The sequence below is a fragment of the Cynocephalus volans genome, chromosome X (assembly GCF_027409185.1).
Source record: "Cynocephalus volans isolate mCynVol1 chromosome X, mCynVol1.pri, whole genome shotgun sequence".
NCBI lineage: Eukaryota > Metazoa > Chordata > Mammalia > Dermoptera > Cynocephalidae > Cynocephalus > Cynocephalus volans.
In genome coordinates, this window is record NC_084478.1 from 77,789,218 (window position 1) to 77,815,305 (window position 26,088).

The 26,088-nt window shown below is 48.9% G+C and overlaps 1 protein-coding gene across 6 annotated transcripts in view; it reads left to right on the top strand.

The window, feature by feature from the left end:
- Window positions 1–15,217, top strand: part of STARD8 (StAR related lipid transfer domain containing 8) — a 41,055-nt gene extending 25,838 nt beyond the window's left edge. For 3 of the 6 annotated variants that reach the window (XM_063083171.1, XM_063083172.1, XM_063083175.1), the window contains exons 3-15: window positions 1,735–1,816; window positions 2,421–2,618; window positions 2,818–2,881; window positions 4,057–5,438; window positions 6,196–6,369; window positions 7,185–7,344; window positions 7,851–8,049; window positions 8,471–8,681; window positions 8,972–9,086; window positions 9,337–9,561; window positions 10,518–10,735; window positions 10,832–11,008; window positions 11,193–12,475. In XM_063083171.1, coding sequence (XP_062939241.1) covers window positions 1,735–1,816; window positions 2,421–2,618; window positions 2,818–2,881; window positions 4,057–5,438; window positions 6,196–6,369; window positions 7,185–7,344; window positions 7,851–8,049; window positions 8,471–8,681; window positions 8,972–9,086; window positions 9,337–9,561; window positions 10,518–10,735; window positions 10,832–11,008; window positions 11,193–11,310 — 3,323 coding nt within the window. In that variant the 3' untranslated portion in view covers window positions 11,311–12,475. Of the gene's footprint in view, window positions 1–1,734; window positions 1,817–2,420; window positions 2,619–2,817; window positions 2,882–3,440; window positions 3,512–4,056; window positions 5,439–6,195; window positions 6,370–7,184; window positions 7,345–7,850; window positions 8,050–8,470; window positions 8,682–8,971; window positions 9,087–9,336; window positions 9,562–10,517; window positions 10,736–10,831; window positions 11,009–11,192; window positions 12,476–13,868 lie in introns of those variants that run through there. The other 3 variants (XR_010022362.1, XM_063083173.1, XM_063083174.1) reach the window with 3 other exon arrangements.
- The last annotated feature ends 10,871 nt before the right edge of the window (window positions 15,218–26,088 follow it).

Consider the following 26,088-nt stretch of genomic DNA (forward strand, 5'->3'; position numbering starts at 1 on the left):
GTCCTCATCTTACTTCATCTCTCAACAGCACTCGGTGCAGTTGACCACTCCTTCCTTTGGCTTCTGGGACACCCCCTTCTCCTCGCTGCCTCTCTGGCTGCTGCTCTCAGTCTCCTTAGCTGATGCTGCTTCCTCTAATATCTAAAAGTTAGGGCATCTCAGGGCCCTCTTCTCTCTCGATGTTTCTTTCCTGTGAGATCCTCATCCAAGTCCCATCTATATTCTGATGACTCCCAAATGTCTCTGTCCAGACCTCATTCCCAAGATTCATCTGTTCAACTGCTGATTCAATATCTCTGCTCAGGTGTCTGATAGGCAGCTCAGATTTAATGGGTCTAAAATCCAACTCCTGATAGTGCACTACCATCCATCCACTTGCCCATATCGAGGAATCATCTTTAATTCCTTTTTTTCCCTCTTCCCCCATATCCAACCCTTCAGCAAATCCCTTCTCCCTCCAGAATATATCTTGACTCAATCTACTTCTTACCACCTCCACTGCCACATCCCGGCATGACCCACCATCACCGCTCACCTGGACTAGCATACCAGCCCCCTTCCTGACCTCCATGCTTCCACTTTTGTCCTCCAGTATTCTGGTCTCCACACTGAAGCTAGAGGGATCCTGTTGGCCATAGGTCTGACTATGTCACTCCTCTGCTCCACACCCTCCAATGCTTCCCAGCACACTCAGTGTGAAATAAACCCGAAGGCTTTACTTTGGCTTCCAAGACAGCATTATCCAACTTCCAGTTTTACACCCCCTTTTGCTCACAGGGCCACTTTCTACTACTTGCTCACACCAAGCTCATTCCCTCCTTGGAGCCTTGATGTTGACATGACTCCCACCTGGAACTCTTCTCTGTTTCTCTGCATGGCTGGCTTCTTCTCATCCTCTAGGACTCAACTCAGAAGTCACCACCTCAGAACAGCCTTTGCTGACCACTTCTGTACAAGTAGCCCCTACCCCACCAGCCTCTCTTTACCCCATTATTCTGGCTGATATCTTCCATGGCATTTGTAACTGCATTATCTTGGTTTCATGTATTGTGTATTTTCTGTTTCCTATGAGAGTGTAAACTCCATGAAGACAGGGACCATTTTTGTCTTGTTCACTGTCCTAGGCCCAGCATCTTGCACAATGCCTAGCACAAAGTAGGTGTTCAAATAGTATTAGATGAATGAACAATTGGGCTTGTTTTTGCCAGCACAGAGAGCTGTGAGACTTCTCAGATTCTCTCTCCCCTTTTCCCCACTCCTTCATTTCTCCTCTCCTCCCCCTGGTCCCAGAGAGTGGACTCCCACTGCCCTGGGCAATAAGGGCAAGTGTCCCTTCTGTCCTCACTCCCTCCCTACTCCCTGCAGTTCACCTTGGGCCTGGGAGGAGGGTCCCTGTCTCAGCAGCCCAGGATTCCAAGGGGACTGGGGGAACCCAGGTTCGCTCTTTGCAGCCACCCAGGGTCTTGGGCCTGCTGTCCCTCATGGACCTGCCTCACTGACTGATGGGATCCTTTGGTCCAGCTGCACCCTCCTAGCCTCTCCCTGACGTTTCCCCTGACTGCCAGCCCTGAGCTCCCTGGGTTCCCTTCATTCACCCTGGATTCTTTCCTTCTGCTTTGGTTCTTGCCATCCTGTTTCCCTTCCTCCTTGGCCTCTCCCTTCCAGCTCAAGGGCTGCTGAGGCTGAGTTTCTGATCTACCACTGAACTCATCTTTGCTTCTCTCTGCCATACAGAAGGTTCATTTCCCCTGGATATTGGCTCTGTGAAGAAGGACCACGGTTTTCTGGACGAGGACTCTTTGGGGGCCCTGTGCAGGTAGGGGGGCTGAGGGCCAGGCTTAGGAAGTCAAGGGCCCAGCTTGGGGCTTCCTCATGGAAGAGATGATCCCTGTACCCTCTAACAGAGGAGGAGCCCAGCTTATTAATGCAACTCATCTTCTGCAGTCACATTGCTTATTATGTTTTCTGTGTCTGTGACCCCTCACCCACCCACTCAGTCTAGCTAGAAAGCCAAGATCTGTCTGTGAATCTTTTCTCTTAAGTTATATCCCCCAGACATTCCTGTGATTCAGCCCCTCCCTACTTACGCCAGTTTGACCCTTGTTTGAGGCCAAACCATGACTTCTCCTTGGATCTGTTAGTTACAGGAGCCTCCTAACTGGCTTCAGTTCCTGTGTTCCACCCTCCACCCCAAGTCCATCCTGTCTACTGCTTCCAGAGTCAGCTGTTTTAAGCTCCAAGTGGGTGCTGCTCTGCCTAAAATTTGTCACTGCCTACAGGCAAAAATGCAAAGCTTTTTTACCATGTCCCCTGAGGCCCTTTGCAATCTGGCTTTTGACCTACCTTATCAGCCTTGGTCTCACCCTCTCATACCCACACTGTTCTGTTTACTGACCACTTCTCTCTCTGCCTTGTCACAGACTGCTGTGGAATCCTGCGATAGAAGGCCCTGTTCTACTCAACCTCAGAATCCCATTGCTGCCTTCCAGGAAGCCTTTTCTGACTGCACCCCCTCCCTTCATGGAAGTTCCTTGTCTTACCCTCTGTGTTCTTCTCTGCCTTCTGCCTACTCTGTCCTTGAACCTGTGCGATTTCTGTAGTGGTTTATTTCCACATCTGTAAGCTCCTGGAGGACAGAGGCCATAATATTCCCAGCATTGTATCTAGTGCTTAAACCTTCATGAACACTGGGGCTTGGGAGACATTTTGATAGCTTGGGCATGTAAAGTGATGGATGGCCTCTTGGGAATGTCTTGGTAGGCTATGCCAGGCATTGGGGTTTGAGACCCTTGGATGAACACTTTCATTTTGTTGCAGGAGGCTGATGACCTTGAACAATTGTGCCTCGATGAAACTGGAGGTTCATTTTCAATGCAAGCAGGTGAGTCATGGCAAGGGGTGTGGTCTATGGTCTTGTGGCACCATGGGAAAACCCAGAACATTCTTAAACCACTTGTGAGACCAGCTCCAGTATCTCAAGAGTCTTGGGTGTCCAGAGCAGAGCCTTGCTTCAGCTCGAGGGTGAAAATGTAGGAGGCTCTATGAGGCCACTGGGTTTTGGCAAGCCTGGTCTATAGGTTGGAGTATGAGAGCAAGTATCCTGGCCCATGGTCTCACCTTCACCTCAGCTTACTTCTCCTCCTGGGTTTCCCAATAACTTGACCTAGTATTGGACCCTCCTCAGAGAAGTCCATCTGCCTCCATTACTTGCTTTGTGATGGCTAAAATTCCTTGAACGGGTGCAGAGACAGAATAATGTGGCATAAAGATCATGGCCTATATGGCCTTAGAAGTCAAGATCCCCAGCCTCACCCCCATGAGGTCTTACCCCTATGAGCATTTCCTCATCTCTACAATGAAGTTACGACTCTGCCAATCTGGGATTGCTGAAACCAAGAAGATTCTTGGTCTGTACTTAGGCCTGGAATGCAGACCTAGTAACCTATCCTTTCCTGGGGACAAGCTTTTTTGCTTTCTTCTGGGACTTTCTCCATGAGAGGCCTGCAGTCAGGTAGGGCAGCCAAGTTGACAAAGTCCTGGCATGTAAATCAGGAGACCCATGGGGCCTGGTCCCAGCACTGCCACTGATTGACCTCAGACAAACCTCTCCCTGTCTGGGCCTCAGTTTCCCCACCTTTCAAAGGAAGAGACAAATTAGAAAATCTAAAATCCCCTTGAGTTCTGGCATTCTGTGATTCTAATCTAAGACTATAGTCTCTAGAGACTTGAGAGGCTCTGTCACTGACTTACTGCATGACGTTGTATGACCTTGGGCAAATGGCCTCTCATCTGTAGGTCTCAGTTTCCCTGTCTATAAAATGGGGGAGAGGTGTAGATTAGATGATTGCTACCATACATCTAGGCTCCATCTATGACTCCTGGCTTCCCCTGGCACTACCAGGGCCAGCTCTCCCCCTGATCCCAGGCCATGTCTTCCACCATAAAGCAGGACTCTTCATCTCAAAGCCCCCTAAGAATTTGGAGGCAGAGAGTGAAGCACAAGCAAGGGCTTGTGAGCTGGAATTCTCTGACCTGACCCTGTGGCACCCTCCCCAGAATGAAGACCCAGAAGAGGAAGAGCAGTGTACCATCAGCAGCCACTGGGCCTTCCAGCGGGAAAGTAAACGCTGGTCTCGCATGGGCTCCTCTGACTTGCTGGCCCCACCGAGCCCTGGCCTGCCAGTGACTTCAAGCTGTGAGAGTGTCCTCACTGAGCTTAGTGCCACCTCCCTGCCAGCCATCACCGTGAGCCTACCGCCTGAGCCAGTGGACCTGCCCTTGCTAGGCTGTGCCCCCAGCCCGAGTGACCAGTCCCTTCTCAGCCCCCCTCAGGGCCAGGAGGGTCCCCAGGACAAAGCCAAGAAGCACCGTTCCCATAGCTTCCTCAAGCACCTTGAGTCTCTGAGGCGGAGGGAAAAGGGTGGCAGGCAGCAAGCAGAGCCTGAGCGTATCCCAGCCACCTCAGAGAAGGTCACAAAAGCCTCATCTGTCCGCAGTTGCCGTGGCTTCCTCTTATCTGGATTTTACAGAGGCAAGAACCGGGCAGCCACCTTAGCCAGTGGTGGTGGTGCTGAGACTCAGAGGGCCGGGGAAGCCTGGCCTGTGGCCACGTTCTGGCATCCTCTGCGGGAACACCGGGGTGACTGCCTGGTGCATGTGCCCGGGGACCACAAACCAGGCACATTCCCACGTTCCCTGTCCATTGAGAGCCTATGTCCTGAGGACGGACATCGCCTGGCAGATTGGCAGCCAGGAAGGTGCTGGGGCTATGACAGGCGCCGGGGCTCCTGTGGCTCAACGGGCAGCCTTGCCAGCACCTATGACAACTTGCCCGAGCTATACCCAGCTGAGCCTATACTGGCTGGGGCCGAGGCCGAAGATGAGGAGGAGGGTAGGGGCAGCTACACCCACCTAGACAACATCCTCCATCATGTGTGGGGACTGCAGCAACAGGTAGAGCTCTGGTCTCAGGCCATGTACCCAGACCTGGGGCCTGGAGCTAAGGAAGAGGAAGAAGATGAGACAGAAGAGGAAGAGGCCACTTCTTTGGTAGAAATAGCCACAGTTGAGGTTGAAGACCAGGCAGAGGCTCTGGCCTGTGGAGAGTCCCCAGCCCAGGCCAAAGTGCAGCCAGTAGCCCCAGCTCAGGCTCAGGCTCCAGCCAAAGCTGAGCTATTGGCACAGGTAGAGACCCTGGACTCGGCCCAGGACATTGAGCAGGAGGCACATTCAGGTGGGGAACCCACCTCTGCCTCTAGCCTGTCTGTGGATGGAGGACACTCCATTTCTGACACTGTGGCCTCCTCCAGTGAACTTGACACTAGTGGGAACTCCATGAATGAGGCTGAGGCTGCAGGGTCCATGGCTGGACTACAGGCATCACTGACCCTTGAACGGCGTGATTCAGGAGTTGGGGCCTCACTTACCAGGCCCTGCAGGTAGGAGTTTGGCGTAGGGATGGTAGCAGTAGGAGGGGCGCTGTCTCTCTCTCTCTCTCTCTCTCTCTCTCTCTCTCTCTCTCTCTCCTCTCTCTCTCTCTCTCTCTCTCTCTCTCTCTCTCTCTCTCTCCCCTCTCTCTCTCTCTCTCCTCTCTCTCTCTCTCTCTCTCTCTCTCTCTCTCTCTCTCTCTCTCCTCTCTCTCTCTCTCTCTCTCTCCTCTCTCTCTCTCTCCGATTTCTTAGTCCCAAGGCCCACGGGCAGCTTCTTGGGGGCTGGGAGATTACCTCCAGGCAACTACTCCCAGGAGAGAAATAGAAAGAGACTTGGGAATCCAGAATGTTAGATTCAGGACCTGCCTTTGTTATGGCCTCCAGGAAATTATAGCTCCTCTTTGGGTCTCAGTTTCTACCTCTGTAAAGTGAGGTGGTGGTCACTGACCCCCAGCTTTGCCATTCAGGGTATCTTGCAGCAGCCCCTCCTCAGTGGTCTTGGAATGGATAGGGGTCTGGTAATACTTCTTGGTACTAGATGGGCCTGAGCTCTGTGCCATCCTCTTTGAGGGCTTCTTGGCCCCTGGGAAAACCTAGAAGCGGAGATTAAGCTCTTTCCACCCTGGGGCCCAGCAGCAGCACTGAATGTGGTCCCATCTCCCTGCACTTTTTTTCTTTTGGGAGAAGAAAAGGACCAGAACACAACTTTTTAAGGTTTAGCCAAACCTGCTCCTCTGGCCTTCTCCACCCCTCTCATCCCCTCCAGGAAGCTCCATTGGCACAGCTTCCAGAACTCCCACAGGCCCAGCCTCAACTCGGAGTCACTGGAGATCAACCGGCAATTTGCAGGCCAGATCAGCCTCCTGCACAAGGGCTCTCTGCTGCGGCTCACCGCCTTCATGGAGAAGTACACTGTGCCCCACAAACAGGGCTGGGTTTGGTGAGTGGCTCCTGGACCACAGTGGGCGGGCAGCTGCTGGCCCAGGTCTGGGGCCCTGGGGAGGGTCAGCCTATAAGGTGGGTGTGGGTATGCCAGGAGGCTGGCAGGGCTTTGTGGCTGTGGGTGTTGGGGTGTGGGACCCTAGGTCCTCCAGTTATACCTTCTCTATCCTGACCTCTATGTTGCCACCAGCGAGATTGTCCTAAAATCCAGCTTTGGTTATCACCTTCCCAGTAAATAAACAAGCTGCTATAGCTGCCCCTTGTCTGGATTCCTTCCCGTCACAATCCTTTCATGTCTGGTCCTTGCTGCTGTATTTCTGGCTCTTTAGTGCCACTCCCAAGCAATACCACCTTATATGCCAGTAGGACGAGTCACTCTTCCCTGAATGTGCCATGCTTCATTGCCTTTGTTCATGCTGTTCTCTGCCTAGAAGGCCTTTTCCCTGTTTCTCCTCTGGCACAATGCCTACCTATCCCTCAAGAACCTGCTGAATTACCACCTCCTCTCTGAAGTCCTCCCTGACCCACTAAGTACAGTTCCCCTCCCTCGTGGGTCTTCCCCTAAGTTCTTGGCCTCCTATTGGCCACATGAATTGTCACTACCTGTTAACACAGTTACCTCTTTAACTGGACTGAGAGCTCCATGTGTTCCTCTGTGACTTCCTAGGGCTGGGCCCAAAGCAGGTGCTCAATGTGTTGATTCTGGGGATATATGGTGTGTTCTTTACCTGCCTTACCACCACCTGAGCCCCCGAGACTATAGTCTCCAAACTGTGCTCCCCCTCCCTGATTGCTTTTCACTTCCCTAAACAGGTCAGTGCCCAAGTTCATGAAAAGGAACAAGACCCCAGACTACCGGGGACAGCACGTATTTGGGGTGCCACCCCTCATCCATGTGCAGCGCACTGGCCAACCACTGCCACAGAGCATTCAGCAAGCCATGCGCTACCTGCGCAGCCAGTGCTTGGACCAGGTGAGCCTTCCTGGAGGAGCCTGCAGAGAGATAGTGCCGAGCCCAGAGTGGGGGGAGACACAAGGCTGAGGAGCTGGGGAGGAGAACTGCTCTGGCCTTCCCCCTGGGCTGGGCTGGTCCACCAGCGACCTTTCCTGTTCTCAGCAAGGCCCAGCAAGGCTGGAGCCAAAGCTCCCTTCCACTGCCTCAGGCTGGACCCTTTTGCCCAGCTCTGTGCCAGCTTCCTTCTGGCCCAGGCTCTGTAGTCCCCATCTTTTAGCAGCCTGCCTTAGCTAGGTCCACCTTTTCCTACTCATCTCCAAGAAAGCCATTTTTATCTTTAGCCCAGAGGCTGTAGACATTCTCTTTGGTTTTGCCAGTTATCTCCTACCCTGCTGAGCAGGAAGGCTGCCAAGCTTCTAAGTCTGTGGGGTGGCCGGTGCTCTAGACATCTAGTCCAAGACTGGCCTCACAGTCTTCCTCCTATCACCATATTTCTCCCTCCCACCCTCCCCTGCATGGGCCAGGTGGGCATCTTCCGCAAGTCTGGGGTCAAGTCCCGGATCCAGAACCTGCGCCAAATGAATGAGGCCTCCCCTGACAATGTCTGCTATGAGGGCCAGTCGGCCTATGATGTGGCTGACCTGCTAAAGCAGTATTTCCGGGACCTACCTGAGCCCATCTTCACCAGCAAGCTCACCACTACTTTCCTGCAGATCTACCAGTGTGAGTCTTCTACACCTATCCCCAATAACCTGCCCATTCTCAGCCTCCCTGAATCCTAGGGCTTGTGGAAGATAAATCTGGTGCAGGCAGATGTATCCAGACCCTCAAGCTCATTGGAACATTTACTGTCTGGAGTTGGAAAAGCCCTTGGAGAGAGAACACATTCTACTTCCCCAAACCCATTAATATGGAAGGGTAGACTGAGACCCTGAGGAAAAGAAGGGACTTTATTAAGGGTATACCGCATGTTAGCAGCAGAGCTAGATCTAGCACCCACAGACCTTTCAGAGCCGACCTTTTCTTTTTCCTCTCACTGGCTCCTCTTTGAACTGTTGTGCCTTCTGCACTCTTAGAAGTAGGGGGCTTGCTGCTGGAGCCTCTGGGAGGTAAGGAAGGCCCTTCTGCCATTCCTTCCTCACAGTCCTCCCCAAAGATCAGTGGTTGGCAGCCACACAAGCTGCTACCTTGCTGCTTCCTGATGAGAACCGAGAGGTGCTACAGACCCTGCTCTACTTCCTAAGTGACATTGCCTCTGCTGAGGAAAACCAGATGACAGCTGGCAACCTGGCAGTGTGTTTGGCACCCTCCATCTTCCATCTCAATGTCTCCAAGAAGGATAGCCCCTCACCCAGGTGAAATGGGGCTGAGCATGTCAGATCCAGGGCGGAAGGGTTTGGGCCCAATTGGAGTTTTGGCCTTTGATGGCTGGCACTGCCATTCCCTGTCCTCACCAGAAGGGGTCAGCTTGACTTCTCAGGGTCCTGGAGCTGCCTCGCTGCAGTGGCACATGGCCTTCCAAAAGGCAGCATGTTGTTTCGTGGTCAGGACTGACAAACTGGCTTCTTGGGAGCTGGAAGTCAGCCCGTCAGCCATCTTGCCTTGTGCCCTTGTGCCATCCTCTTCTCTTGCCCTCTCCATTCAGGGTCAGGAGCAAACACAGCCTGGTTGGCCGGCCAGGCCCTAGGGACCTGAGTGAGAACATGGCTGCCACCCAGGGCCTATCACACATGATCAGTGACTGCAAGAAACTTTTCCAGGTGAGTAGCCCTAGGCCATGGTGCCTACTTACCACACCAGGGGGAACCAGAAGGGCTTACCTTTGCACTCCAAGTCAGGGGAAGGGCCCGACTTGATGCATACCCCTCAACCTCCTACTTGCAACCCTTCCCCTGCAAGGGTCTCGCTGCAGTAGCCATGTCTCTCCACCGCCCTTAACATGAACCTGATAGACCCCATGGGGTCTCCTGCTTCCTAAGACCCCAGACCGGTTTGTGTGTGCCGCCTCAGGTGCCCCAGGACATGGTGTTGCAACTTTGTGGCTCCTACAGTGCAGCTGAGCTCAGCCCTCCCGGTCCAGCCCTGGCTGAGCTGCGGCGAGCCCAAGCGGCTGGGATGAGCCTGAGCCTCTACATGGAGGAGAGCATCCAGGAGCTGCTGCGTGATGCTGCTGAGCGTTTCAAGGGCTGGATGAGTGTGCCAGGGCCCCAGCATACAGAGCTGGCTTGCAGGAAGGTGGGCACTGCACTACCCATGGTTACCATGGGGCTGGGAGAGGGTATGGCGCAGGCGAGGGGGGCCAAGGAACACAGAGGAAGGAGCCAGGAGGAGCCACCCTGTCAATCTCACTGTGCCTCAATCTGATTCTTGGAGAATGTCAGCCAGTTGAGCAAGTACCTTAAGGAATCAGGAACAAAATGAGACCAAGAGATCTTTCTCAGGGGCCACCTACCAGAATTTCCTTCTAACAGCTCCATTCCAGTGACATTGCTACGTTTACAGCTTCAGCTCTCATCTCTCCCTGCACCGCAGTCAAGCTGAACTCCCTGCCTTTCTGCCTTTATGCTTCCACTCATGCTGGCCTGCTGCCTGGACTGCCCTGCCTCCATTCAGCGCCTTCTGTCATGCTCCAGGCTGGAGGTGATTCCTCTCTGTCCCCTTCTTGGCACTGACTCTTTCTTGGATGCCGCTTCTGAATAAGATTACAAGCTTGAAGTTTCCCTTGTATGAAATGGTCACAACAAAACCTCCCGTAGAGGATTGGGGTGAGAACCTTGCACAGTGCCTGGCACATACAGAATGCTCTGTAAATGGCAGCTTTTGTTGTCATGCACCTGTTTTACTGCCCACGCTAGACAGTGAGTTCCTTGAGGATGACCATCAGCTCTTCCTGCTTACTTCCAGAAATGACGAGCACTGCGCCCATTTCATGGTAGGACCTAATAGGCCTCAGAGAATGTGTGTCTCATCATCTCTTTGGGCTCTCAAGTAGGCTGAGAAAGGAGAGAAGGACAGGAAGCACTGGCATGGTCCTGTGTGGGTCTGGGTAGGCTTAGCACAGGAGCCCTGCAGCCTTCCCTTGTGGGTGCATTGAGGGGTGCCCTAAGCCCTACAGTTTGAGTCCTGGACGGGGTAGAGTCGGAATTCTTCAGTCCTGACTGCTGCCCCGTCCCCACCCCTGTGGCTCACAGGCACTGGATGGGCACCCCCTGCATATGTGGAAGGCGTCCACAGAGGTGGCAGCCCCTCCAGCCGTGGTGCTACATCGTGTTCTACGGGAGCGGGCCCTTTGGGATGAGGACCTGCTGCGGGCCCAGGTGCTGGAAGCCCTGATGCCGGGTGTGGAGCTGTACCACTATGTTACCGACAGCATGGCACCCCACCCCTGCCGCGACTTCGTGGTGCTCCGGTGAGGGGCTCCAGCTGCACCCTGCTGTGCTTGGACCAGGGAGGTGGGGCAGGAACCAGCACCAGGACTCTGAGTGTGTGTGTCCCCTTCCCACAGGATGTGGCGCTCAGATCTGCCTCGGGGGGGTTGCCTGCTTGTCTCCCAGTCCCTGGACCCTGAGCAACCTGTGCCGGAGTTGGGGGTACGGGCCCTCATGCTCACTTCCCAGTATCTCATGGAGCCTTGTGGCCTGGGCCGCTCTCGGCTCACTCACATCTGCCGTGCTGATCTCAGGTACCAGGACTGGGATGGCCTGCTCCACCGCCTTGTCCCTGACCACATCCCCTGCCTCTGCCCCTACTTTTCTGCCTCATGCCAGTAATCCTTGGGGCTGAAGGCAAGTCCTTTCTTCCTTCCTCCTGGTGAGAGATCCAGGGAAAAACCCATTGCTTATTCCTGGCTTCTTCTACCTCTCCAGGGGCCGTTCTCCTGACTGGTACAACAAAGTCTTTGGGCACCTGTGTGCCATGGAAGTGGCAAAGATCCGGGACTCCTTCCCCACACTGAAGGCAACTGGTCCTGAGACAAAGCTGTGAGCCTTGGGCTTGTCCCAGGGTGGCACCACCCAGGCTCCCTGGCTCCAAGGGAGTGAGGGGGAATAGGAGTAGAGCAGCCCCCTGGATGCTGCTGCCAGGGACAGAGCCAGGCCCAGTTGTCTCCGGCTGCCTGTCCCCCTTAATTCTTAAAGCTCCCCCCCACTTACAGGGGAGGAAAAGAGAACTGAGGTGTCCCATCTCCATTCCACCTTCATCCCCAACACTGTATTCTACTCTCCCAGGAGAGGAGAGTCATGTTGGTAGCAAGAAGACGGTTGCCGCCTCCACCTGCCCATGAAGCCACCACTCAGTCTGAAGCCTCAAAAACTCCCTCGCCTGCAGGAGGTAGAGAGCAGCGTGTGGGCCCCGATTTCTGCCAGGCTGGGAGGCCAGGCCATCCTGTTTGATGCTAGGGCCCTTTTGAGGTTAGGCAGGAGGTTCTGGTCCTGCCTTTGTAGCCAACAATGGCCTTCAACTGGCTGTTCCGGAGAAATCAGACTGGAGTGGATGGGCACAGGGTCAGAGAAGAGGGCAGCCCCGACCACCACGATCTGTTTTGTCTGTGTAAATACGAGATTGATTTTTATGAGGCTGATTTAGAGTGGGCACTGACGGGCCCCTCGTAGGCAACCTGATGATTTGGGATAACTTGGGATGTAAGAGTGAGGAACCTTCCTTTCTCAAGTCTCAAGAGACCAATGAGCCAGTCTCCCCTGGCTTGGACTTCACACTTTATCTGCAACTCCCTGGAGTCCTGTGTAGCCTCTTGTCAGGGACTGCCACATCTGGAGAGTAAACGGGCTCACTCCACTGCACAGGCCAAGCAAAAGCAGAAAGTGGTAAGGAGACAAGTATCTGTGTCCTCATCCATTTTGCCTATAGTAGTAGGCTAATATAGCACCTTCTTCTAGCAGAGACCTGGCCCCTGGGCCAGCCACATGGAAGGTCCCATCTTAGCTAGCCCGGGCTTGATCGACACCCAGTCTATCCCAGCCACCAGCTCATAAGGAAATTCAAATGCCATTCAAAGGCCAGCTGGTGCTTTATTTTTCTTTCTGCTAAATGAACTGGAGTGGGATAGGTCCTAGCCACCATTGTAACTTTTAAGCCTATTTTATTTGCACTTATAAATACTGTACAGTCAGAATATATATGTGTAATTGTATGTGTCTCTCTCTCTCTCTCTCTATATATATATATACACACAAGGATACTTCAAAAAGTTCATGGAAGAATAGAATGAAAAGATAATGTGAATCTTTCCATGAATTTTTTGAAGTACCTTGTATACACACACACACACACACACACACACACACACACACACACACACACACACACACACACACACACACACACACACACACACACACACACACACACACACACACACACACACACACACACACACACACACACACACACACACAAGCGCGCGTGCGCATATATAGTCTCTCATGAGTACATTATAATTTAAGTGGAAGCCGAGGTCTGGAAGGCCTTGGGGGAAGGGCACTTCAGATGAGATGGGAGAGGTGGAGAACAGATGCAGCAGGATCCCTCAGCAGAACAATAAAGCATTACTAGAGGTACACTCTGGCTGTGTGGCTTTTCGCTGAGACGACAGACTAGGCACTGGGGACCGGGGTTTCAGTCAGCCTTAGTGTTCGGGGTCAGAGGTTGTGAGCATTCACCTCACCTTCTCCTGAGTCCCAGCTTACTGGCATCTGGACTTGGGGTTGAGGCCACAGGAAGAATGGGGAGGATCTCAGCTTTTTGGGAGGTGATCGTGGGAGGTGGAGGGAGGCAGAATTAGGAGAAACCAGGGCAACCCCATGCCATGACCTGGTCAGGGTCCCAGATCTGAGCAGCAGCCCATAAGCATGACCTCAGGTGTCCTTAACAGTAGCCCTGGGGAAAGATGAGCATGGCTAAATTCTTCCTCCCCTTTCTGCTCAGCCCACATGAGGGATGAAGAGTGGAGACCCAGCCCCAGGAGACTTGGGGTCCCTGGCACACCCAGATGTGTCCCAGGATGTCATGATGATGAGGCTGCCCAGGCCTCTCACGGCTACACACATTGAAGGCACTGCCCGTGGCCATGTCTAACCCTCAGTTTTGTACTTCCACCCACCCGAGTAGGCTGCTTTGTTTCCCTGGTGCCAGAGAATTCACACCCTCAAATTCCCAGCCCTACTGCCCACTCTCACCTCTCATGCTTCCCGTGACTCAAAGAAACCAGGCTGTGCGGGAGTCCCACATAGAAATTGGACAATATTATCTGTGAACTTCGACTATTGTGTTCTAATCTCCAGTGCCCTGTTGCCATAGTGGCTGAGGGTCAGACCCGGGTTCAAATGTAGCTACATCATTTCCTGGCTCTGTGACCTTCAGTGACAAATTTAACCTCTCTGATTTCTTTTCCTCTCAGAAAATAAGAATCATTTTATCCCGTAAGGTTGTTGTCAGGGTTAAATGATCCAATACTGGTGAATATGGCTGCATGGAACAGATGTCAATTAATGGTACTCTCCCCTGCCCTGCCTCTTCCCTGACAGTCAGACTCCATGGAGAGGGCTTGGGCCCCTCATTTGGGATTTCCACCTCCAAGAAGGAGAGGAGCTGATGGGCACCTACCTGCCTGTTGTCAGTGCAGACAATGAAGAAGAGGAGCTTTGCAATGGAGACTTCATAGGAGAGGGCACCGTGTAAGGGGGCCCCAGTGGTGCAGATGGAGTAGAACCTACTGGTGTAGACAGAGATGACAGCCAGGAGGTTTACACCTGTAGGTAACAAAGCTTCTGAGCTTCTTCCTCAAGGTTTGGGGTGTGGAGACAGGCTGGAGAAAGCCCAAGGCAGTCTGGCATTGAGGTCCACATGGACTGGTTAGGGATATGGAGATCTGAGAAACCTCAAAAGCACATGCCCCTCACCCAGTCCTGGGGAGGAGTCAGCAGTCAGGGCCCTCCACAGGGCAAGGAAGCAAGTGGAAGTTACAGATGGGCTTGGGGACTCCAACTCATGAAACTGTAGCCCATGGAACAAAACATCTCAGAAAGTGGCATGGCACTGGCAGCCAATGTGATGCTTTCTGGGCAGAGAGTCACTTGCCTTGTGAGCCACTCAGCAGCAGGGTCTAAATATTAGCCACCCACCAGGTGTGGAGGAGGGAACCAGAGCGACACCTTCATCAAGGGCCAGATCAGCTGGTCAGGAAGCTGGTAGCCTGGCCCCTGCCCACCATGTGCCATCCTCACCCAAGAGGGTGGCAGAGTGGAGCATCCCTGGGCAGTGAACTTGCATGTGCATCAAACAGAGAGGAAAGCAGGTTCCATTTCTGCCATAGCAGTTGCCCAAAGGGCCACAACACCAGAAGGTGTTGCCCCATGATGATGGTGAAACCCAGCAGCCAGATCACTACCAGTGTGGCCGAGGTCTGCAGGTGGCCCACATGGTAGGCACTGAATGGGGAGATGGTGCTCAGGCACTTCTTCATGGTTGTGTAGGTGTGCAGCAAGATGGAGACCATGGCCAGTCTGCCCGTGACCAGCCAGCTTCGGGCATGCTTATATGCAGGTTGTAAACCTCAGTGAAGAAGTTGATGCCCATAAGGAAGTCAGCACCTGGGGCAACAGGGAGACAATGGCAACCAGAGTCCCCCCACCCCCACCCAGGGCCTTCCTCTTCTGGCTTCCTCCCAGCTCAGGGCTCAGAGGGAGATACCTTGGAGTGTGTGTGCGCGCATGTGTGTATGCGCATGCACAGTGCATGCTGACAGCTGCCCAGGCCCTTTCCTAGCCTTCCAGGGATGCAGCATGCTGGAACACAGAAAGTATCAGCCTGTGAGTCAGGTTGAACTGGGTTATGTGAATGTAGGAAGCTACTTCACTTCAATGAGCCTCAGTTTCTCTATTTGGAAAAGGAGGGTCTTGGCCTGGATTGATTCTAATGGTTGGTTCCATGTCTCTCCAGCATTTATAAAATTTGCAAAAAAAATAACAATTGCTTAATGAATGTTCTTTTTGTTTGTTTTATTGATGGGATCGTTTAAAACATGGGGTCCATTGGGAGAGGGTAAAATTCTAAGGGGCCCAAGGGAATTCATTACATGAAGCAGCCAGAATTTGTTATATGGGGCAGTTAAAGCCATTGGAGACAAAAACCTGCTTTCCTTTAGGCTTTTGAGAAATTAAAAAAAAAAAAGCTCTGATATAACTGTTGGGATAAAGAGAGCCAGTGTGAGAGTGGGGCTGGGGGCAGAGGGGGAGTTCAATCCTAAGACAGCTAGGCCCTGGGAGAGTTCACAAGAGGGCACTGCTGCTCTGTGTGGGAGCAGAAGGCAAGAAGCTGCTGGAACTCTTGACCCCAGCCTCTGCCCCCATCCCCAAGTCTTCTCAGTGTCCCCTGGTGTTGGCCCCTTTCCCTTCACAGAGTCCACCAGACCTTGTCCCTTCCCCTGTTCCGTCAGCTCTCCCCCAGCCCTTGCCCCTCTCCATCACAGAACCCTTGAACTTCTGCCCCCTTCCCTCATCCCACTGGTTCCTTGGGTTGGGAGAACTCTCCGAGTTGAGATTCACTGTCCAGTTCATTTCCCAATTGCACAAATGAAGACATGGAATAACAGACAGATAAAGAGACTTGCCCAAGGTCACTAGGAGGGAAGAGGCAGTGCTGGGATGGAACCCATGTCTGTTGGGATTCAAGGGTGCCCCTTCCAATGGGCCAGTTATTGATTCAACAAATATTTATTGTGTAGTGTATTATGGGCCAGGCACTGTTGTAGGTATCAGGGATACCTACAATGATATAGTGGGCTTGAAGGTGATAATTGCTTTGGAAGAAAATAAAGCAGGGAAGGGGGATCAGGAGTGCTGGGGCAGAGAGTGGTAGCTGTCATTTTAATAGGGCGATTATAGAGAAGGTGACATTTAACAAAGGTGAAGTAGGTGAAGACATGAGCCACACAAAGACAGAGCATGTTGAGCCTTGGAAGGACAGATGGAAAGAAGACCACCACAGGGGATGGCAACTGAGAGGCAGTGCTCAACTGCCAGGAAAAAGTCAGTCGATAAAGCTGGCAGTTTGTACAGTCTCACAACATGAACAAAAGCTCCGGGTCCTTCCAACATATCCCGTGCGAGGCATGTGAAGCGAACTGCAAATGGATTGGCATATCTGGCTCTAAAGTTTCCTCTTCAACACAGCCCTTGGCTCTCTGGGTCTGGCTTCTAGGAAGTGTGATCAGGTCCCATGGATGGGGTAGAAATAGGGAAGGCAGGTTTGGAGACAGAAGACTGGGTATCAGACAAAAGCAGGGCATGGGGCATGCACTTCCCCCTTGGGTGGGTGTAATACATATTATTTCCTGCTTGGCATCCAAGGCCCTATCTATCCTCTTGGCTGCCAGACCCCCACAGCCTCAGCTTCCACCATTCTGGACACACCTACCTCTCCACCAGCCTCGAGACATCCCAGTGACCTCTTTACATCCTGACTACTGATTGCTTTTCACTCCACTTACTCCTTGAGAATTTGGTCCCATGACCAGATCTTTCTTCTTGAACCCCTCCTGCCTCCACACATCAAGATTCTTCCCAATACTTTGACCACAGATTCTTGGCCCTCTTTCCTTACCTCCCCCCATCCCCCACACCCCTCATTTCTCTTCTCTTTCTGCCCCACCTCCACCTCAGGCATTCCTCAAAGTTCTTATCATTCACCTCCCTGATTCACCTTGCTCATTAGGGACCTTGCTGACATCCATTGTTTCAGTTTACACCTCTGTGCGGATGCCCCCGCATCACTTCCTTGAGCCTAGGCCAGTATTTCCCACTGCATGAGTGGACAGTTCCACCTGGAGGTACCACCTACATATCATATTTATCAGGCCTAAGCCAAGATCATCATCCTCCCTCACACAATATGCTCCCCCTGCTGCCTTCTCTGTCTCTGCACTATTATCTTCCTGGCTGCTCAGCTCAGATCCCCAAACCAACCATGACCTCTCCCTCCCTGTCGCCTTCCCCCATACCCAAAGCATTCATCTGTCCAGTCACTCATCCACTCAAACATTCATCCATTCTTTCATACAACAAATTGAATGCCTGCCATATGCTGGAGTCTGTTGAGGCACTGAGAATACAGCAGTGACCAAGACAGTCAAGGCTTCTACCTTCCTTGAGCACACATTCTAGTAGATGGGTGAGTGGAGAGAGGTAGACAATAAACAAATGAATATGCAGGGCTAGGAATGCAATAAAGCAGGGTGATATGGAGTGACTGGGTGGTTACTTCAATAGGATGGTCAGGGAGGGCCTTGCTGGGGAGGTAACATTTGAGCTAAAACCTGAAAAAGGAGAAGAAATTTCCTATACAAACATCTAGGGGGAAGAGCTCTGGGCAGAGGAAATAGTGAGCAAGTGCAAGTGTTTCCTGGAGTGGAAACAAGGTTGGTGTTTTCAACAATGAACTGTTGGCGTGGGTGGAGTTCAGGAAGCAAGGGAATAGTGGGGGGACATGGGGTCAGAAAGGTAGGCAGGGGCCAGATCATGCCCTAGTGAGAAACTTGCCAGATCCTGTCTATTCCACTTCCACAGCATCTCCTGTATCCAGCCTCTGTCACCAGTGTTTGAGGACCCCAGTACATATTTTATTTCTTCCCACCTGGATGTTAGGGTGAGTCCTTCAACTCCTTTCACTCCTCTTCTGCCCATTTTCACCTATAGTGGTGCCAAGTGAATCTTTCGAAAGTCCAGTGTCACCATATGTCTTTCTGGTTCAAAAACCATCAATGCCTCCACCTCCTCCCAATTGACTACCAAACTGTGGCATTCAGGACCCTACAATGGGGCCTCGACCTGTCCACCAAGTTTTTCCTCCCCTCACATCCCTTCTCCAGCCATGTCCTGGGCATGATTCTTTACTTCCCTCTGCCAAGAGTGGAGGTAGGACTGCGTTTGGACTCAGAAGACCCAGGTTCAAGTCCTAGCTCTGCCCGTTCTTAGCTGTCGGGCTGTGGGCAAATTATTTAACCTTTCAAGTTCTCAGTTTTCCCATACATAAAATGAGGCTCAGAGAGATGTGTGGACTACCTGGCAATGTAGGTTGCTTACTGCAAAGTGCTGTCACCCTACCCAAGGGTCACTATTTTCTAACGCTTCCTCAAACCTCACCGTCTGGCAACACTCGACTCAAATTTGTTTCCACCACGAAGTTCCTGAAGCTTGCAGCAAAATATGATATCTCCCTCCTCTCAGTTGTCATCGTCCTTTTTATCTCTTTCAAGGCCTTCATATTACTTATGCCTTCTCTTAGGGTTCTTTGTGTACCAGTCACATTACTAGTCTTCCCACTAGCCTGGTAGTACCTGGGGTCAGGATCCTTATAGGGTTCATCTTTGGGTCCTTCATAGTTCCCTGCTCAGGGAGGTAGGGAGGCCCAGTGAAAAGCACCTAAAGCCACACAGAGGTGGGTTCAAATCCTGGCTTTGCCACTTCTTAGCAGTGTGATTTTGAGCAAGCCACTTCATTCTCAGAGCCTCAGTTTTTTCATCTGTAAAATGGGTCTAGGAGAGCCTACCTTGCTAGGGTGTTGAGAAGATCCCATAAAATGTGTGTGTGATGCACCTAGCACAGTGCCTAGTATAGTCATTGGCATAAAGTGAGTGTTTAATCATGTTTACTGTGTTGACTCATTCACTCCAGGCTCTTGCTCTTGGTATGCTTTCCTTTACCCTGTCTAGGGTTCATACCCTTCAAGCCTCAGCCATCCTTTCCTAAGCAACCCATTTCTGAAGACCCGAAGCATTTTTCAGGTGGACTTCTGTCACATAAAGCGAACCTCAAATGTACAAGCCAGCCTCTTGGCTTAGGCTGTGACATGAAGAATAGAAAAAGGTGAGAGTCATCTCTTTGGCCTCAGTGTCCAGCACATGGTCTGGTCTAGAAGAGTCAGTGCTCAAGGAGTGTGTGCTGAATGTAGTTAGATATTTTGTGTGTAGGAGCAGAGAGACATGAGAGGACATGAAGCAGGGAATGTGGGGATAGAAGGGGACACTGGAGCATGAAGGAACCTGGGGAAGGATGGGTGAGGATGGCATCAAACCCTTCCCCTGCCCAGGAGGGAACACATGGATACTGAGTGCCTACTGTAAATACCAGGTACCATGCCATGTACTTTCTCACACAGTATGTCCTTTCAACCTCAAAAGTCCCCTGTGAAGTGTTAGCACCCCTTTTTCCAGATGGAGATCTGAGAGTCCAAGAGGCAAGGAACTGGGATGTTATCCCAGACTCTCAAGCCTGTCTTCTTTTTTTGTAGCTGGCTGGTATGGGAATCTGAACCCTTGACCTTGGTATTACAACACTGTACGCTAACCAACTGAGATAACCGCCCAGCCCTCACACCTATCTTTCCATTGCAGCCCAGTTCAAAGAGGAGACTCTTACCTCCTGCTGGGAGTTTCAAAAGCGGGTGAGAGTGGAGAGAGCAGCAGGAGTGGTGGGTGTGAGAGCTGTTAACAAAGGAGGAAATGCATTGGAATGAAGCTGTTTGGAGAAAGCGGGCTGATGAGGAGCCTGGGAAGGAGGGCAGTAGGGCAGGGCTGCTATAATGCACAGTAGTCCATAGGGGCTGCCCTGCTCCACCCCCGCTGTCACCCCTCCAGCCTGCTGGGAGTTGGCCTTCTCAGCTCTGCCTCTAGGATTCTGGCCGTGGTCAGGAAGGGCCCTAGGTTGGGCTGCCGCAGCTCCTCTACAATAGGAAAATGGTGATGGGCCGGGGATTGAGCAGGGACCAGGGACACATATGAACTTTCATGGGCCCTAGATACTTTTGCCTTTGTGGGCCCCTTCCTCCATAAACAATATTAAAATTTTTATTTTATGTCTGCATTGGTATAAAGACAAATATTATCCAGGCTGCATTAATCATTATATATTGATTATTACTATATTCATTTTTTTCTGATGTTAAAATAAATTCAAATTACAACATTTTTGTGTACCCTAGGTGCTGTGCCTACTATGCCTAACAATAAGTCAGCCCTGGCAGAGGCCAACACAGTGAATGTAAAAGAGTAAAAATGCTGCTGCTCAGGCGAGAGAGGTACTGAGGCTTGGGCAGCTGGAATTCTATCTCTATTCTTTGCATGCCGTTTAGCACGTGTGACTGCAGCAATACTTCCTGCCTCTCTTGTTGGAGTGTGGACACCCATTCTCATTCCTCAACTCTATTGCAGCCATACTTTCTAGTTCAGAGAGGCAAGAAGGTCCCTGTCAGGGCCTCTAACTGGCTCATATAACCTTGGGCAAGCTCCTTGTTGTCAAATGAAAGCAATTTATGGCACAAGGCTCCTGATGGGGAAGGGATGAAGCAAGGCCTGAAGAAGCTCTAGCAAGAGCCCCAGGGCTCCCAGCCTCCTCTCTTCTGAGGGAAGCGGGGAGGGCTGGGCCCAACCTGAGACTAGCCTCCTTCCAACCAGCACCCCTGGGGGGTTGCAGACAGCTGAATCAGTCATTCCAGCTTGTCCATGGAGTGGACACATTCTCAAGGTCACACACACACACACACACAAAAAGGAAAAACACTAGCATAAACAAATACTGCTTGTGTAGGCACAGGAAATGGCCATGTACTGGGCTGTGACAGCTTTATGAGGAAGGGACAAAGAGGAGATAAAGGGGGGAGTAAGATAGGGGGTAAGAGTGTGAGATGCTAAGAAGGGAAGTAGGTCCCAGAGCCCAGGACAGAAGTAACAACCAAGCCCTCTCCACTGTGGTTGGCATAGCTCTCTCACCTGTTCTCTCATTAGGTTCTCACAAAACCTTGCATAATGGTATACTTTTTGATCCCTATTTTGCAGGTGCAGAAATAGGCTCAGAGAGGTGAATAAAGGAACTGGCCCAATGTTATACTCAGTTAGTGGTGAAACTAGATTTCAACACATCAGATTTGTGTGGGGTGGGTGAGAAAAGATCAGTCAGTGAGGTAGTGGTGGTGAGGTAGGGGCGAGTAAGGCAGGAGTGCCTTTTCTCATGGTTTCAGTCATCTTGAGAGCCAGGCCAGACTGCACTGTCTCCCAAAAAGTACACTTGATTTGTTTCCAAAAGACCCTGAGGTAGGTGTCAGCATAGTAGCTAAAATTTATTTAATGCCTACAATATGCTAAGCACTGCTCACACACCTTACTTGCCTTTTCTCCTCTAATGCTTATCATACACTTATGATGCAAGGCACTGTATTGAGTGCCATATATGCATGAGCTCATTTACTTTTCACAACAATGCTATTATGAGTAGCTCCATTATATGGGTGAGAAAAACTGAAACCCAGAAAGGTGAAAAGATCTACCTGAGGTCACAGAGCCAGCAAATGAGAGAGCCTGGATTTGAAACTTGGTCTGTCAGACTTCAAAGGCCAAAGGAAGGTTGGAATTATGCAGGGTGGTGGAGGACTGAGGGACAACCACACACCGCTACAGCATCACAGAGTTGGAAACCTTACCAGCTGAAGACTTTAGCTACTGGAGATGATGAGATAAGAAAGGAGAGCAGGTGACCACTGCCAAACATGTTTATGTTACACAGGCTTCTTTGATCTAAATCTCACAGCAGTCCCATGTGTTGATGGATTATATGCCAGAAAAACTGAGACTCAAAGAAGCCTAAAATATGAGAGGAAACATAGGAGATGTGCCAAGGGGCAGAGAGGTTTAGAGAACAAGATTTCATCCAGATCAGCTGGTACAGAGGAAGCATCAATTCAAGGTAGCATTTGAGAGAGTGGATACAGCTGCAAAAGACAGGGACAGTATTGGGGGAGATAGTTGGAGATGCCATGAAGAAGAGTATGAGTTAGGGTTGGGAGTTGGGAGAGTGCAAGTTCCACCTGGTGAACTTGAGAAACTGCATTGGCAGTAAAACACAGTGGGAGCAGAAAAAGAAGGGGAATGGGTCTGGGGCAGAGGCTTGATCCTATGTGCCCAGAGTGAGACTTTAAATTTAATTCCCTAGAGCCTAGGCTACTGAAGTATTTTGAGGAGGGGAGGGGCATGAGAATTTAACCTTGCTAAACAAACAAAATAAATCTCCAATAACTGACCCTAAAGAAGTGGAAATCTATGAATGGCCTGACAAAACAATTTAAAGCAATCATCTTAACGAAGCTCAGTGAGCTACAAGAGAACACAGAAAAGCAACTAAACTAAATCAGGAAAATGATACATGAATAAAATAAGAATATCAACAAAGAAAAACCATTAAAAAGAACCAAACAGAAATTGTGGAGCTGAAGATACAACAACTGAACCAAAAATTTATGTAGAGAATGCCAACAGCAGATTTGATCAAGCAGAAGAAAGAATCAGAAAATTTGAAGAAAGTTCATTCGAAATTATCCAGAAGAGCAAAAAGAAAAAAAAAAGAGTGAAAAAGAGTGAAGAAAGCCTGCAGGACTCAGGAGACACCATCAATTGAACTGACATGCACAACATGAGACTCTAAAAAGGAGAAGAGAGGGAGGGAGAGAGAGAGAGAGAGAGAGAGAGAGAACACAGAAAGCTTATGTAAAGATATAATGGCCCAAAACTTTCCAAATCTGGGGAGCAAAGTGGGCTTCCAGATTTATGAAGCCCAAATGATCCCAAATAGGATAAAACCAAAGAACTCTACACCAAGTTTACATTATAATCCAATTGTCAAATTCAAAGAACAGAGAAAGAATTTTAAAAACAGCAAGAGAAAGTGACTCATCAGGTACAAGAGAGCCTCCATAAGACTATCAGTGGATTTGTAAGCAGAAACCTTATAGGCCAGAAAAGAGTGGAATGATACAAAGTGCTGAAAGGAAAAACTCACCTAAGTATATTATAACCAGCAAAACTTCCTTTAGAAATGAAGGAGTGATAAATACTTTCCCAGACAAACAAAAACTGAGGGAGATTGTCTCTACTAGACTGGCCTTGTAAGAAATGCTAAAAGGGAGTTGCCGAAGTTGAAACAAAATGACACAAAACAGCAATATAAAAGCATATGAAGTATAAAACTCACTATATAAAGGTAAATATATAGACAAATGCAGAATACTGTAATACTATAATGGTAGTGTGTAAATCACCCTTAATTTTAGTATAAAAGTTAAAAGAAGAAAGTATTAAGAAAAACTATAACTACAAAAATTGTTAATGGATACACAGGACAAAATTATGTAAACTCTGACATCAATAACATAAAGTGTGAGAAGGAGAGAAAAAAGTATAGATGTGATTAATGTTGTTTCCAGCTTAATATAGACTATTGCAACTGTAAGATGTTTTATATAAGCCTTGTGGTAACCACAAAAATATACATAAAAGACACACAAGAAAAAGAGAAATCAAATAACATCACTACAAAATATCAATAAAAACACAAAGAAAAACAGAAAGAGAAGAGGAGAAAAAGAACTACAAGAGGGACAGAAAACAATTAACAAAATGGCAATACCAAATCCTTTACTATCAATAATTACATTAAATATAAACGGATTATACTCTCCAATCAAAAGGCATAGAATGGCTTAATGAATAAAAAAAAAATCAGGACCCAACTATATATTGTTTACAAGAAACTCACTTTAGTTTTAAGGACACACATGCTGAAAGTGAAGGGATGGAAAAAGTTATTCCATGCAAATGGTAAACAAGAGAGTAGGTGTGTGGCTATACTTACATGGGACAAAATAGACATTAAGTAAAAAATGGCCAAAAGAGACAAAGAAGGACATTATATAAGAATTAAATGGTCACTTCCCTAGGGAGATATAACAATTCTATATTCACCCAACATCAGAACACCTAAGTATATGAAATAAACATTGACAGAACTAAAAGGAGAAATAGAAAGCAACACTTAATGGTAGATTTCAATAATGGGTAGAACATCCAGATAAAAGATCAATAAGGAAACATTGAACTTAAACAACACTATAGAACAAATGGACCTAACAGACACATATAGAACATTACACTCACCAGCAGAATATACATTCTTCTCCAATGCACACGGAACATTCTCCCCAACAGACCACATGTTCGGTCACAAAAAACAGTTTTAACAAATTTAAGAAGATTGAAGTCATACCAAATATCTTTTTTGACCACAGTGGAATAAAACTATGAATTAATAGCAGAAGAAAAACAGGAAAATTCACAACTATGTGGAAATTAAACAACATGCTCTTGAACAACCACTGGGTCAAAGAAGAAATCAAAAGGGAAATTACAAAATATCTTGAGCCAAATGAAAATGAAAATACAATATGCCAAAATTTATAAGATACAGCCAAAGCATTCCTAAGATGGCAGTTTATAGCTGTAAATGCCTACATTAAAAAAGATGAAAGGGCTGGCCAGTTAGTTCAGTTGGTTATAGTGTGGTGGTGTTGATAACACCAAGGTCAAGAGTTTGGATCCCTGTACCCACCAGCTGCCTGCCCCCAAAAGAAGAAAAATCACAAGTAAAAAGCCTAAATATAACTCAAGGAAAAAGAAGAAAAAACTAAGCCCAAAGTTAGCAGAAGGAAAGAAATAATAAAGATCACAGTAGAAATAAACAAAATGGAGACTACAAAAATAATTTTAAAAATCAATGAAATTGGGTTGGTTTTTGGAAAAGATAAACAAAGTTGACAAACCTTTAGCTAGACTAAGAAAAAAGGAGAGAAGACTCAAATAAATAAAATTAGAAATAAAAAAGACATTACAATTGATGCTACAGGGGGAAAAAAAGACCATAAGAGACTACCATGAACAATTATATGCCCCAAACTGTATTATCTTAGAAGAAATGGGATAAATTCCTAGAAACATACAACCTGTCAAAACTGAACCATGAGAAAATCAAAAAATTGAACAGGCCAACAATAAGTAGAAAGATTGAGTCAGTAATCAAAAATATCCCCCACCACCAAAACCCCAGGACCAGATGGCTTCACTGAAGAATTCCACCAAACATGTAAGGAAGAATCAACACCAGCCCTTCTCAAATTCTTCCAAAAACTGAAGATAAGGGAAAACTTCCATACTAATATTATGAGGCCAGAATTACCCTCACACTAAAGCCAGACAAAAACAATACAGGAAAAGGAATTACAGGCTAATATCTATGACAAAGAGAGATGTAAAAATTCTCAACAAAAAACTATCAGACATAATTCAACAGCACATTAAAGGATCATACACCATGATCAAGTGGGATTTACACAAGAGATGCAAGGATGGTTCAATATATGCAAGTCAATGAAAATAGTATACCACATTAACAAGAATGAAGGATAAAAATCATATAGTCATCTCAACAGATGATAAAAAGAATTTAACAAATATAACACCTTTTTATGATTAAAACTCTCAGCAGTTTAGGCATAGAATGAATGAACCTCAACATAATAAAGGCCGTATATGACCAGTCCACAGCTATTATCATACTCAACAGTGAAAAACTGAAAGCTTTTCCTCTAAGATCAGGAGCAAGACAAGGATACCCCCTCTTACCCCTTCTATTCAATATACTACTGGAAGTTCTAGTCAGAGCAAGTAGTCAAGAAAAAGAAATAAAAGTCATCCAAATCAGAAAGGAAGAGGTAAAATTATCTCTGTTTGCACATGACATAATCTTATATATAGAAAACCTGAAAGATGCCACCAAAAAAACCTGTTAGAACTAATAAACAAATTAATTAAAGTTGCAGAATATAAAATCAACATCCAAAATGTTTCTATACACTAACAATGAATTATCT